General features: G+C 35.6%; 2 protein-coding genes and 1 pseudogene across 2 annotated transcripts; all 3 read right to left on the bottom strand.

The window, feature by feature from the left end:
• Positions 1–860: 860 nt before the first annotated feature.
• LOC110918717 (cytochrome P450 89A2-like) lies at positions 861–2,592 on the bottom strand. Its single transcript, XM_022162999.2, has one exon. It carries the CDS (start codon positions 2,568–2,570, stop codon positions 1,026–1,028), a length of 1,545 nt encoding a protein of 514 aa, XP_022018691.2. The 5' UTR covers positions 2,571–2,592; the 3' UTR covers positions 861–1,025.
• Positions 2,593–9,869: 7,277 nt separating this feature from the next.
• LOC110918718 (cytochrome P450 89A2) lies at positions 9,870–11,674 on the bottom strand. Its single transcript, XM_022163000.2, has one exon. It carries the CDS (start codon positions 11,629–11,631, stop codon positions 10,105–10,107), a length of 1,527 nt encoding a protein of 508 aa, XP_022018692.1. The 5' UTR covers positions 11,632–11,674; the 3' UTR covers positions 9,870–10,104.
• A 1,620-nt stretch (positions 11,675–13,294) lies between these two features.
• LOC110920194 lies at positions 13,295–16,205 on the bottom strand (annotated as a pseudogene).
• Positions 16,206–16,238: the final 33 nt, after the last annotated feature.

Below are 16,238 nucleotides of genomic sequence, written 5' to 3'. Positions count from 1 at the left end.
TGTAAAAAACTATCAAAATGAAATATAAATTTTAAAGCAGCCATAAAGCACGATATCACATTAAAATGTTTCAAATAAAGTATCAGAAGTCTAAAATTCAAAACGAGAAGTCGGGAATAATCACTTCACATTACAAGTTAATATTTTTATGGTTAGAAATCTATAGATTTGTTACTTAAGTTTGGTAATGGGTAATTTTAATACTTGGAAAATTTTTTGAAAATAATTTATGGTATAGCTTAATAAAAGTTATATATGTATTATATAAAAAATAATAAATAAAAATGTATAATTTTTATTCGAATTTCGAATGGAATCGAATTTGAAATTATAAATTCGTATTCGATTCGTATTCGATTTACTTGACTCGAATTGAATCGAATTCGAATTCGAATTCTTATAATCGAAATGAATTCTTGATAATCGAATCGAATTTAAACGAATTTCGAATTTTTCGAATTCGAAACAAATCCTGAACACCCCTACATCTACCTGCCTTTTTCACACATAAATTTCATATCCCCCCCGCTACTAAATATATCAATCTCTACTCGAGTGATTAATTTCAGTTTAGAAATCAATCTTTCTTATTGGTAAGTAACTTCTTTAACTATCAATTTTCTCTACAATTTCATGTTTAATCCATGAACATTCTTAGTTAATTTAATTTCATTCAAAATTCGAATGTAATGGTACGTAACTGAAGTTGGTAGTATCATGTTGCCATTAACACATTCTATCACATGATTATAAATGTAACCTCAGTCACACATGGAATAGTATTTGATATGCATTAATCCGAAAACAGAACCTAGTCATGTATAACGGATAGATGATGAGTATATAACAAATAATACAAATAAGAGGGAAATGGCAAGTGCCACTTGACACCATCATAATCATTATTCATTAAGGGAAACAATATGAAAACATACGATTACACAATTAGTCGAACGCCAGAAAACAAAATTGTAATGTTTGTAAATTCTAAACATGTTGTGTATATGCATATCGACTCGGGTGGTTCATTCTTGCACCCGAGAAGAAAGTTGTGCTCTAAGAGGATTCTTCATGACTACAGTGAACTCGGTCTTCTCAGAAAGATCAACAGGAGAACCATCAGGAACACTCCAATGGAAATACCAAATCAAATTGGCAACAAAATATTCCAAATGAAGTAGAGCCAAATCCGAACCAGGGCATATCCTTCGTCCAGCACCAAAAGGCATCATCTTTATCCCTTTTCTTCCGGTTACATCAAACACACCATCATTCACCAAGAACCGCTCTGGTTTGAACTCCATGGGATCATCCCAGACCTTTTGGTCCAGACCCATCTCACCCACCATGAAATTGATGGTTGAACCCTCTGGAATCGTGTAGCCTTGCACCTCTACCTCTTTCATGACCCTATGGGGCAGCACAAAATGTCCAGGTGGGTGTCTTCTCAGCCCCTCCAAAACCACTGCTTTCAGGTACGACATTTTCTCTAGATCCTCTTCGTTTATAATCGATTCTAGCTCCACCCCTTTTCTTGATGGTGGTGGTCCGACCACTGCAACAATTTCATCATATAGCTTGCTCTGAATGCGAGGATGCTTCACTAGATTAGCCATGATCCATTGTAGCGCAGTAGACGTGGTATCCGTACCCGCATTAAGAAACTCGCTACACATGCTCGACATTTCCCTGGCGGTTAGCCTTCCATCATTTCCATTATCAGCTTCTTCATCCGGAAGCTGTAGATTCACCAATGTGTCAACGTAAGCCACAATCCGTTCATTTCCTAATTCCCGGTCAGAGTTAGTCGATCCGATTCTAGACTTAATGAGTGGAACCAAAACTTTTTCTCTATCACCACGCAATTTCTCAAACTCTTTCCATCTATTTCTAAACACTATTTTCCCCAACTTCGGGAAAATAGTGAGCACGGTAAAACGCCCTGATCCAAGTTTTATCAACATATTCCGCTGCACTCTCACGATCTCATTAATCTTACTCTCATCAAGCTTCTCTCCAAAACACATAAAAACCAACAGACAAAACATAGCATACTGAAAATGGTCAACCACCTTGATCCCCTCACTCTCTTGACATTGACATTCTAGAAGTCGCTCAATCAGTATCTGAAGCACCCACTTGCGGGCCCAAGAGTAGGATCTGATGCGGGCGGGATGCATAACCTCAGAGGCAAGATTCCTGCGGAGGATCCGCCAAGTAGGGCCATACGAAGAAGTGGAGATAGTGCGCACTGGAACGGTTGTAGGGCGGTCGGAGAAGATCGCACCCTTTTGAACTAAGAGTTGGTGTGCAAGAGAATGGTCGCCTACGAAGATGTTGGTTTGAAGTCCGGAAGAAAGAGTGAAGAGTGGTCCATACCGGGCCTTGAGACTTATGAGGACGGGTTCGAACTTTAAGGGAGAATTTGTAAGCAGGAGGAAGCTGGAGTGAAGAAGTGATGGTCCTGGTGGTAGTTTGGTGTGGTGTCTCCGGTGGGATAATATGGATCTGATAAGGGCGGCGATGCAGAGGGAAAGGATAGTGATGAACCATGTGGTCCATGTCTCCATGTTCGATAAACTAATGGTTGTCTGGGTCATCTTATGAATTCTTTATCCATGATTTATAAATCATGTAAAGTAAAGTTGGTTAAAAAAATCGCGCTTTGACTTTGAAATTTATTTTTAGTGAGAATTATTTAATATGTTTTTTTAACTTCAAATTTAAATCATTGAGAGAGTACATACTACTGGAGTGTTATTGTGCTAACAACAAAACTACCCGATCATGTCCATCTCTACTAGACTATAATGCTTATACATTAATTTAGGAGGAAAACCCATTTACAGGAATTGATCTTAGGATCTCATGATCCCTGAACCTTATCACACGCTGTAATATTACTAGGCTATAATGTTGCATGTTGGCAATTATTTAACATGTAGCTTTCACTTCGTTTTTTAGAATTCGTTGTTTCTTTTACTCGTTTTTGATTTAGCAAAGTGTCTTTATCAGGGAGGTAGATGTTACAAAACTTGAAATCTGACTCGTTGCAACTTACTATTAACTAATTAAGTTAAACTTGTACAAATCGAGTTTAAGCTTAAATCAAATATTGTTTATAATAATAACTAGGTTATGGCCCCGTGTATTACACGGGTTAATTAATGAAAACGATATAATTTATTATTTGTAAATACTTATTATTTTAATCTACTCTTGATAGTTTTGATTGAACATACAATGTATGATAAATTCATAAGATGTCATTAATAACATTGAATTTCATGGGACAAGCCTCTAATAACATTGAATTTCATGGGATAAATCTCCTAAAATTAGAAAATAAAAAACAAAGTCATCAAAATTCACACCAGCAAAACTTGGGGAAAGTAGGAATAATGGATTTTAATAAGCCCAATAATTCGTCGTTAAGGTTACAAAAAGGTTTGGGACGAAAATGTTGAGTTTTCTGGCAAATAACTTGAGTTTTTCGGACAAAAAGAAGTTTTCCGGCGATTAAAGAATTTACGGCGACCTCAATAATTGTGGCTTTTAGTAGAAAAAAGTTCCTAAAGTAAGTAATAAGGTTACAAAGAGGTTTGGGACAAAAAAAACCTTGAGTTTTCCGGCCAAAAAGGAGTTTTTCGGCTAAAAACATTTTTCCAGCGACCGAAGACTAACGCCGTTAGGGTTCTGTTAGTCAGGGTCCATTGGAGGCCAATATGTTAATAGTTAGGATTGCCAATGATTATTTTTTAAGTTGGTACTGTTGGCGGCCAACGACGAATAGTTGGGATTATTGAAATCCAATATTCCCTAAAGAAACATGCAACTATTTTGATTATTTTTTACTCACTTTTACTACTTTGTGTGTGTTACTTATTGTAAAGAAAAGTCTTGGTATCAATAAATGCATCTCAACCCAATGGAAAATGTCCCCATTTTATTTCTTTTATTCTATAACCACGTGTATTGTACGACTTGAATAAATTTAATTTTATATACCAAATAATAAAAAAGTTATATCTTTAAGAACCCTATGTATTATACAGGTTGAATAAATGTAATTTTGTATATTAAAAAATAAAAAAGTTATATCATTAAAAAATCCCCCGTGTATTGTACATGCTGAATAAATCTAATTCTATATACCAAATAATAAAAATGTTATATCTTTAAAAACAACATGTATTCCAAGGATTGAGTAACTGTAATTTTGTATAGCAAATAATAATAAAAAAAATATATCTTTAAAAAGTCTCGTGTATTACACGGGTTGAATAAATGTAATTTTATATATTAAATAATAAAAAGTTACATCTTTAAGAATCATGTGTATTGTACAGGTTGAATAAATGAAATTTTATATATCAAAAAATAAAAAAAGTTACATCCTTAAAAACTTCGTGTCTTGCACGTTTGAATAAATGTAATTTCATGTAGTAAAGAATAAAAAAAGTTATATTTAAAAAAAAAACCCATATATTGCACGGGTTGAATAAATTTAATTTTATATACCAAAAAATAAACTGGATAAATATAAATGGAAAACAAAACAGTAAAATATAAAAAAAATAAAATTATTACTTGTATTTTCATTTATATTTTTACAATAAAAATCTAAAACATTAGTAGAAGCCATGAGTTACCTATGCTTATTTAATTTTATTATAATTCATTTTTATTAATCCCTATTATAAAGTAAAGACATGATAAATATAAATGGAAAAAATAATAAAAGATAAAATTAATAGATTAAAATAATATATTCTTTATTTGAATCTTATTAACAAATATTATCTACTTAGGATATATTCTTTTATTTGAATCGTATTAACATATATTTTCTATATCTATTTGTTTAGGGTAAAAGATAAAAAGATAAAATTTATGGATTAAAATTATATAGTTTTTATTTAAATCTTATTAACAAATATTATCTATATCTATTTATTTAGGCGGGAAAAATAGTTGAGATCATCTCATAAAATGCCATGTGTTCTCCATATGATTTACTTTATTATATGTATAGATATATATATAGATTGGAAGGCAATGTACATCCTAATAATACAAGCCCAAATTAAAGGTACAACCCCATAATATTGATTATTGAATAATCACGATTCAAAAGTGATGACTTTTTTATTGAGATAAAATATATATTAAAGAAGGTAAAGAACATATTATATCTTAACTCCTTAAAAATCTGTTTAAAATATAATTATTTATGTATTTCTTACTCTTTACCCTTAACCACATCACATTGATAATAAAAATTTGTATTAGATTAGATTTTAGATTTGATGAAATATTATTAATAATAAAAATTTGTATTAATTTAGATTAAATATTATTATTATTATTGTTAATTTTATTCAATTAAATGAGAGAATGACAAGTGTCCCAAAACAGGTTTCTTTTATTATATAGTATAGATAATAATAATAATAATAATAATAATAATAATAATAATAATAATAATAATAATAATAATAATAATAATAATAATAATAATAAAATCGTAGTCCGCTACTAGAAATTATTTGGCTACCACTACTGTTTAAATATTGTAGTACTAAATACCATGTGGTTGGTTTTTTTATTTTCGTGTTTCTTGTCATCAGTGGTAGACTTACGATTTTTTTTAATGGGATCTGGTTTTTTCGATATTTAGATTTTTCACAACCAAACGATAGAATTTTCGGGTCAGTTGTTGTTTAGGTCGGGTCGGGATGATTTATTGAGCTTGGAACCTTTAAAAAGAAGATAGATAGATAACAGAAAAACAGCACATGTCTAAGCACAAAGGCAAAAGTTGGGTAAATCAAAAGAGTTGAAATGTTTATATTACATTAAAATTATGCTTGCTAATTGATAGTGTATCACACAATTTACATCTTATATTTAATAATAATAATAATAATAATAATAATAATAATAATAATAATAATAATAATAATAATAATAATAATAATAACAATAACGGTGGTTTAGTTTCAGCAAATAAAACCACAAATCTGGCTTGAATCTATGACCTCTTTGTTAGTAAAGAAGGGATTAACCACCACAATAGTTTTGCTTTTGATACTTTGAGGTCTAACTAAATATTTTTATGAGATCCTTAAAAAAGTTAATACACAGGATCTATTAAATTTAAAAAAGACATTGAGTTTCGGGTATCCAACCCACTCTATGTAGATCCGCCCGTGCTTGTCACTGAATACAGTGAAAGGTTTCAAAACTATTTAATAATGTTTGTATGCTTTGCTTCTATCATCAAAATAAATTTGTAAAATCAACATAAAATCTCAAAAAGGCAAACATGTGTCACGCGAACAGGTGAACATTTTGTTTTTTAATATAAAATTAAAATCCATATTTTGCTACCATAGGAATGGTAGCAAAGCTTGACACGACACAAACAATTAAAAGTAAAATAAATTTAAAAATATTGTTTAGAGTATTATGATAAGGTTTTTCTCAAGGCAAGAACTCCGAAGGGTTGACCTTTCACTGTCTCTCTTTGTCCTTATGGAATGATGTCCTCGCCCATGAATTTGATGTCCCACTAATATGCATCATCAACAGAGGTGCACATTTAAACCTGAAGATCTAAAAACTGGGCCGGAATCTGGCCAAGCTTGATTAGATCCTGATATTTGTTGGAAATACGTATATTTCTAACTTAGTTAAACTTTAGTTATGTTATGTATAATTATTCGAATATTATGTATATGTATGATATGTAAACTGATAATTAGAGTATTAGGACAAGTATGATAAGCGGTTCAAGGATAAGCGGGTAATTATATTCAAACTAAACTATAATGGCAGTTACCCGCCAAATCCAACCGCCATAAGTGATGTATATGTATGTAATACCGGCAAACATTTGCCGGTTACCAAGACATTTTCCCTCCAAACAGAAAGTGTCCATCTAGTATTCGTCTCTTTCAATCTTTCTTATTCTGCATACTCGTGTTCATCATGTCTGCAAATTATGATGCTTCTTCCGCTGCAAATGGTCACACATATGCAGACGGTGAAGATGTCTCGGGTGTCCAACATAGTGGTATCAGAGCCACTACTAGATCCGATGCAGACATTACACCAACCGCCACATCAATGCCATGTCAACATTGTATTGATGAGAAGAATGAAAGAAAACGACAATCCCGACGAGAACGTTTATGTTATTACTGTCACTTGCCTGGTCATCAGATTTACACATGTAAATCGAAGGAGAATGATGAAGAGTTACAACTGATTCGGCAAGCGATCAATGCCGGAATAAGAACACAGAATGAAGATGTGCACTGCCGTGATGAGATGATAGTCACGGGGACAGATGGTGGACAATGGAAGGACATCTGGTATGTTAATTCAACTTTTCATCATCATTATGTGGGTAATATCGATGTTTTCAAAAGGGTTAAACACAATATGGGTGTTGAAACGAGATCCGGCATGAATAATTTTTTATTGATACGCGGAGTAGGAGTTGTGGAGATGAAAACAGGAAATGAAACGCTGAGAATTCCCAGTGTATTTTACTCACCGGATATTGATCGAAATGTTCTAAGTCTTGAACAATTAACACTCCAAGGTTTCACGGTCAGAAAATCCGGTGATTCATGTAAAATTTTTCTTATGTTTTCATCTCCGGTGATGAATTCCGTAAATGATACAACTGGGCTATCAAAAGAGGAGGAACTGGGATTAAAAGAGAAAGAGAGGCTGCAAAATATGTGCGACATTGATGATGAATTCAAAAATGATTATCTGAATTCCTATTTTGAATCGCTGAATGTATCGGAGAAAGAAGAAGATGACTGGAATTTAATGATTTTAAAAACCTTAGAATTTCATGAATTCAGTGATTGCAAGGCCCTGATAAACATGCTTGATGATCGTGAATACGTATTCAAGTATAAAGTTGTTTTACAAAAGAAATTTGAAGAGATGGTTCAGTGGTTTCTGAATGGATATATGGGGATCACTTCAAGGCCTGTTCCTCCCTACACTACGGATCAAAAGAAAATAGATCTGTTAAGTCTGTATATTCTGGTAGCAAGGGATGGAGGATACCGAGAAGTAACAACCGAAAACACATGGCCAATCATAGCCAGGGACTTAGGTTTCGGATATGAAGATGGAGATTACATGAGAATAGTATACGCTATGTATCTCGATGTACTCGAATACTACTACAAATTCAAGTCGGTACAGGAGGAAATTCATGTAAAAGAGATGGCAAATGAAGGCGCTGAATTCACAAGAGACAAACACCGGAAGACTCGGAGTGAAGGAATGGATCAAAATGAAAATGCCGATAATGTTTATGCAGGTGCTGATTCAACACAGTTTGCACTCTTCGCTGGAAACGGATGGGAGGATAACTGGAATTTGCACAAAAGAAGGAAGCGTTTCAACTTTAGCTACATGAAGAAGGCAATGGAAGATGCAAATCGAAGTGTAATGCAGAAGGGTTCCAACATAACCAAAGTTTAAGGGGGTTGTGTTGGAAATACGTATATTTCTAACTTAGTTAAACTTTAGTTATGTTATGTATAATTATTCGAATATTATGTATATGTATGATATGTAAACTGATAATTAGAGTATTAGGACAAGTATGATAAGCGGTTCAAGGATAAGCGGGTAATTATATTCAAACTAAACTATAATGGCAGTTACCCGCCAAATCCAACCGCCATAAGTGATGTATATGTATGTAATACCGGCAAACATTTGCCGGTTACCAAGACATTTTCCCTCCAAACAGAAAGTGTCCATCTAGTATTCGTCTCTTTCAATCTTTCTTGTTCTGCATACTCGTGTTCATCATGTCTGCAAATTATGATGCTTCTTCCGCTGCAAATGGTCACACATATGCAGACGGTGATGATGTCTCGGGTGTCCAACAATATCTGATAGAAAACAATCCTACTCAAGCAGCAAACTGTTAGGCTCGTCGCATAGATGGGAGGGCCACTTTGTGACCACCTTCTGGCGTGAGGATAAGTATTTGCTTTAGAGAGAGAAAGTAGAGAGAGAAAAATAGGACAAAAGTTCAGAGAGAAAATCGTACTTCAAGTGTACTTGGAGAAGGGTGTTTATACTTGTCCATTAGATGAGTCGTCTGGCCTGGATGCACCTTTTGATATCCGTCCTATGTGGAGGCCGGACTTTCATTATGTCTTGCTTGGTGTAAAGGACCATTTTGGTGTCCGGTGACCGGAGGAGTGGTCCGGCCATGTATCTACAAAACCAGTTTGGGATTCGAAACCAGTATCGGTATTATATTATCTGAAACAGGTATCCGATCCGATCCGAAACCAGTAGTGAAACAGTGCCAGTCTGATCTGATATGTTAAATTGAAATCAGTTTGGAAACATATCAGTTGAAATCGGCTAAAATCGATGTGTCCCGAATAATAACTGGTTTCTAATACTAACCAGTTCGGGCTGATACCGTTTTAACTTGATCTATACTGGTTTTAAAACCTATCTTGTTTGGTCCAAATGTGGTTTGGTGCACCTCTTTTGATCAAAGGAAAGACACTCAATAAATATAAAACTATGTTCAATAAATAATTGTTGGATGATTATAAGAATTAATAAGATGTTGTTCAGGTTTGTTAGTCAAAACTAACATATTTGAATCCTAAATGTTTGTATACCATCCTCTTTCAGGTATGACACCACCATGACTTCTCATATTTATATGAAAATGGAGTTTAAAATCCGAAATATGTTTTCTATGGCCTGATGCATCCATATGTTCATACATTAGAATAGCTATGGCATGTTTACTACATCCAACACGTTAAGTTTAAGTGAATATAAAGATACACCATTTGTACATTGTAAACAATAATCATTATTATTCACATGATAGCTAAGGGGAAACACTATACAAATAAGTAACAGGAAAATAGACTATTACACAAATCAAATGCCTTAAACAAAGTTGGAATGAATACACAGGAAATAATCCATCTATAGATCTATGCGTGTTATATATAGTGTTTGTAATATCATCATAAAGGTATTGCTATGTATGTATATATATATATATATATCAACTCAAGCGGTTCATTTTTCAGCCCTAGAAGAGATGTGTGCTCTAAGCGGATTCTTCATGACAACGGTGAACTCAGTCTTCTCGGAAAGATCAACACGATAACCGTCAGGAACAGTCCAACGGAAATACCAAACCAAATTGGCAACAAAATACTCCAAATGAAGGAGAGCCAAATCAGATCCAGGACATATCCTTCTTCCCGCACCAAAAGGCATCATCTTTACCCCTTTGCTTCCACTTATATCAAACACACCATCATTCACCAAGAACCGCTCAGGTTTAAACTCGATGGGTTCATCCCAGACCTTCGGATCCAAACCCATCTCAGCCACCATGAAATTGATGGTGGCACCTTGTGGAATCGTGTAGCCTTGCACCTCTACCTCTTTCATGACCCTATGGGGAAGAACAAAATGGTTCGGTGGGTGTCTCCTTAGCCCTTCCAAAACCACAGCTTTTAGGTACGGCATTTTCTGTAGATCCTCTTCGTTTATAACCGATTCTAGTGCCACCCCTGGGGATGGCACTAGAGGTGGAGGTCCCACGACTGCAACGATCTCTTCATAGAGCTTTCTCTGAATGCTAGGATGCTTCACTAGATTTGCCATGATCCATTGTAGCGCAGTAGAGGTGGTGTCCGTACCCGCATTTAGAAACTCGCTACACATGCTCGCCATCTCCATGTAAGTTAACCTTCCATCATTTCCGTTGTTCAAATCTTCTTCCGGAAGCTGTAGATTCACCATCGTGTCAACATAAGCCACGTTTTGCTCTTTTCCTAATTGCGGCTCAGAGTTCAACAACTCGATACGAGACTTGATGAGTGGAACAATAACTTCATCTCTATCACTACGCGATTTCTCAAACTCTTTCCATCGGTTTTTAAACACTATTTTCCCCAACTTTGGGAAAAGAGTAAGCACAGAAAACCGCCCTGAAGCAAAATTCAACAGCAAGTTACGCTGTATTTTAACAATCTCTTTGATTTTACTCTCGTCACACTTCTCCCCGAAACACATAAACACCAACAGACAAAACATTGCATACTGAAAATGGTCAACCACCTTGATCCCCTCACTCTCTTGACGTTCTAGAAGTCGCTCAATCAATACTTGAAGCACCCACTTGCGCGCCCAAGAGTACGATCTGATGCGTGCGGGATGCATGACCTCGGACGCAAGATTCCTGCGAAACAACCGCCAAGTAGAACCGTAGGAAGAAGTGGCGATGGTGCGAGTAATAACAGATTTAGGGCGGTCGGAGAAGACTGCGCCTTTCTGCACAAGGACTTGATGGGCTAGAGAATGGCTGCCGACAAAGATGTTGGTTCGAAACCCGATGGGAAGAGTAAACAATGGTCCATACCGGGCATTGAGATTGATAAGAATGGGTTCGAAGTTTAAGAGCGAAGTGGTTAGCATAAGATAGGTGGAGTAAAGGAACGATGGCCCTGGTGGTAGCTTCTTCGGGCGGACTAGTATGGACCAGATGACGGCCGCGGTGCACAGGGAGACGATTATTACGAACCATGGCTCCATTGTTGATTGATAAATGAAGCAAAGTGGTTGATTGCGGGATCTGCGTGTGTATTTATTTATATAATCGATTTGGTCAAGGTGATGTTAGAAGTCATCGTTCGCTTTGGTTTGTATTTGATGAGAAGGTTCATGGATAATATATAATAAGGATTTTGTCAACGTAAACATAAATTACTGATATCACTGCACACGATCTTTTCTTCGTTATTAAGCAACAAACAAGCATAGTCTCCCACATAACAAGAAACATACGATCTTACTCATAAAAACTTTCTCATTTAATTTTTCTAATAACAAACAAGGCGGTTTGTTGTGCACATGTGGTTCTAGTGAAAACAAACAAACAAACCAATTTGGTTAGGGGTATACGTTTTATATTAAAAAAAAAAAGTTTGAACTTAGTAATAGTAACTATAAAACTAATATATTTTATTGTGTTCATTAAGTGTTAATTAAACAAATATTTTGTCATTGGGATCGAAAGTTACATCTTGATATATGTAATTTCTATAATATTTTACATTATTTTTTAATAGCAACAATGAATTAGTCAAATTTATGTAAAGTATATAAACTATTGTTTTATTTAGTGTTCAAATGTCAAACTAGATAGAGAATTATTTTTTTATAATTTACTCAAAATAATATGAAAGAAAAAAAAACCCTACTCCTCCGTCCCAACTCCCTTTCGGCAACTCAGTGCGTAAACTAGGCGGTTTGGCTCTGATTGAAAGCCGACTGAACTTAGACCGAAATTTTCAGTTAAGAATTGTTAAAAAGCTTATCAGTTTTAGACAACTTGATTTTACTTAATTGGTTATTTAAATGCATTCAGTTTAGTTAACGGATACCATAGAGGTGACCCCTAACAACGACCGGCCCGTAAGATTTGAGCCAAACATATATGATCCACCAGGGATTTAGCCCATCTCATCTTCTCCACCTACTTCCATATTTACCTTCATGCTAATTGTGATGAACGTTATATATATTGATTTAGCGTTAAGGGTGGTTTGAAGACCCCGGTCTTTTACCCATTCTAGTGAGTCATTCAGGGTGTTTTGTAGCCTTGGTAGTAGGCGGAGAAGACGAAATTAACTAGGTTGGTCCATCTCTTTAGCTGCTTCAACGATCCGAAAGTCCTTTCGGTGAATTTTGGGATCATCAGACAAACCAGTCTATACCTAATTCGGCAAAACAGAGACTAGCAAGCCGGACATAATACAAAACCAACTTTTTGACCAAAGCATTTTGCAACCAGTTTTACACCCGTCCCAGTCCCGGTTTTGCAAAATAATAAAATTAAAAATTAAAAAACAAAACATTCACTCTAAAAGAACTTATTAATTGACTGGAAATTAACAAATGTAAAATCAGTCATTTCAACAACAATAAACTATAATAAATCCCCTAGAATTAAAACGATAAACTCTCATTGTGTAGTGACCCAGCTGTATTTGGGATGATTTTATTAACTACTAAAAGTTGGCTTACAAAGTTTTGCGTCATACATAGGCTGGTTATATGATTTTAAGTTTTCGTTTATAGATGATCTTAGGTTGTTGTCACGTTAAGACTCATAAATATTGAAGATACAAGTATAACTTTGGAAGAGCATGATCAGAACCTTTCATATACCATGAAAACACCTTTAACAGCAAGCAGCAAAAGAAACATTTAAAGATACAACTTTAGAACACTTGCATAACTTACATTACTACAGTAATTCATGCATTCAGATTCAAGCGGTTCTTATTTTTGTACATTATAAACATATTGTTAAGTATGTAGTATGCATGTATAGACTCAAGCGGTTCAATTTTCAGCCCTAGAAGAGATTCGTGCTCTCAAAGGATTCTTGATGACAACCATGAACTCGGGCTTCTCGGAAAGATCAACATGACAACCATCAGGAACACTCCAATGGAAATCAAATCAAATTCGCCACAAAATATTTCAAATGAAGCAAAGCCAAATCAGAACCAGGACATATCCTTCTTCCAGCACCAAAAGGCATCATCTTTATCCCTTTGCTTCCACTTACATCAAACACACCATCATTCAAGAACCGCTCTGGTTTGAATTCCATGGGTTCATCCCAGACCTTTGGGTCCAGACCCATCGCACCCACCATGAAATTGATGGTGGCACCCTGTGGAATCATGTAGCCTTGCACCTCTACCTCCTTCATGACCCTATGGGGCAGCACAAAATGTGCCGGTGGGTGTCTTCTCAGCCCTTCCAAAACCACTGCTTTCAGGTATGGCATTTTCTGTAGATCCTCTTCGTTTATAACCATTTCTAGTTTCACCCCTTTTAATGGTAGTGGTGGAGGTCCCACCACTTCCACGATTTCGTCATAGAGCTTGCTCTGAATGCGAGGATGTTTCACTAATTTAGCCATGATCCATTGTAAAGCAGTAGTGGTGGTGTCCGTACCGCCGTTAAGAAACTCACTACAGATTGTCGCCATCTCGTTGAGGGTCAGCCTTTCACCATTTCCATGATCAGAATCTTCTTCCGGAAACCGTAAATTAACCAGTGTGTCAACATATGCCACAATTTGGTCGCTTCCTAATTGAGGCTCAGAATTACCCGATCTAATCCGAGACTTGATGAGTCTAATAACGACTTTGTCCCTATCACTCCGCAATTTCTCCAACTCTTTCCATCGGTTTCTAAACAGTATTTTCCCCAACTTTGGGAAACTAGTGAGCACCCTAAAACGCCTGAAGTGTAACAGCAGGTCAAGATGCACTTTAGCGACCACGTTGACTTTACTCTCATCAAACTTCTCTCCGAAACACATAAACACCAACAGACAGAACATAGCATACTGGAAATGGTCAACCACTTGATCCCTTCACTCTCTTGACGTTCTAAAAGTCGCTCAATCAATATATCTGAAGCACCCACTTGCGAGCCCAAGAGTACGTTCTGATGCGGGCGGGATGCATTATCTCGAAGACAAGATTCCGGCGGAGAATCCGCCAACTAGGGCCATAAGATGATGTAGCGATGTCAGGCGTGATGAGGGATTTAGGGCGGTGGGAGAATACCGCGCCTTTTTGAACGAGGACTTGATGGGCGAGAGAATGGCTGCCGACGAATATGTTTGTCCGAAAGCCGAAGGAAAGTGTGATGAGTGGTCCATACCTAGCCTTGAGGTTGATGAGAAGGGGTTCGAACTTTGATGGGGTATTGTTTAACTGTAGTAAGATGGCGGAGAATAACGGTGGTCCTGGAGGTAACTTCTTCCGGCGGACTAATAGGGATCGAATAACGGCGGCGATGCAAAGGGAAACGACTATGTGTGGGGGTCATGGATTGAAACATTATTTACACATAGGATCATTAATTAAATGGTATACCACCCCCCTCCTTGATTGATGGTGGTTCCGATGGATTAAACCACGATTGTCACGACCCTCCCATTTGAAAATTTTAAGACAAAAATAAATTAAAAAAAATAAAGGGGATAGTGGTTTGGGTCATGACCACACCCCTTAGGGTAGTGGTTTTAAATGGTAAATTAAAGATGGATGACATGGTGTCTATGTGGAGGATCATGATGATCATGAGGGTCATGACCACACCCTATAGCCTTGAACCATGTCTCCATCGTCGACAGACAATACTAAACAACTAGATTTGTTCTGATTGTGTTTGCATGTGGTTAGTTACATCCTGAGATCCAAGATTCACGTTAAAACATATGTTAATTTTTTTTTGTAAAATGAATACTTTATTTATATTTTCAAAACTATATAAACTATTTTTGTAATTACGAAAGAGAAAACCCAATTGCTCCTCTATTCCCACTTCTTTATCGACGACTCGGTGTAGAATTTTATACAAGCGTTATTGGATGTGTGAACGTCAAGAAAACAACGTCGAGGATTTTTTTATAATTTGCTTAATTTTTTTATAAACTATAATCAAAAATGGTTATTTTAGTATCTTAGATAGATTTTTAAGGATAGTTTTTAAATTAATGATCATAAAAAAGGATTTAAGGCGGTTGGAGAAGACGACACCGTTGTGGGCTAGAGAATGGCGTGCAATATCAACGTGAAGGATTCGAACGGTTAATGTGAAAATTGTAAGGATGGTTTGGTTTTGTTCTCATAGGATGGCTTGAAGGGGATAATAATAACTAGTTTAATACCCGTCCGGTGGACGGGTTACTTTAATGTACTATATATTGATAACATGAATGAACCTATGAACAGAGAACTGTACTCAAACTCAAAAAAAAAAAAAAAAAAAGAGAGAGAGAACATCCAAAAGTATAAATCCAACCAACTTTCAACATTGTTAGTTAGTTACTCCCCTCGCCCTTTTTTTTCATTCAGAAGTTATACCTCTTTAAGTTTTCTTTTTTGCCTTGTCGTAAAATGGCACTTTAACAGTAATCAACAAAAAAAGTAAAGACTTTAGCACTAAAGAAACTTAAGGAGCTATCTAAAAAATGTTAAACATTAGTTTGTATTGTCCAATAGTCACCAACTATATGTTTTAACTTTTTTTTTTACCTTGTAGAAACGGCCATTATTACCTGTTGAATGGGTCATAATAGCTTTTCAACATTCAAGAAGGTTAACCAC

The sequence above is a fragment of the Helianthus annuus genome, chromosome 16 (assembly GCF_002127325.2).
Source record: "Helianthus annuus cultivar XRQ/B chromosome 16, HanXRQr2.0-SUNRISE, whole genome shotgun sequence".
In the NCBI taxonomy this organism is placed as follows: Eukaryota; Viridiplantae; Streptophyta; class Magnoliopsida; order Asterales; family Asteraceae; genus Helianthus; species Helianthus annuus.
The sequence above is the reverse complement of the archived record's forward strand: the minus strand, read 5'-3'. Positions and strand labels throughout refer to the sequence as shown.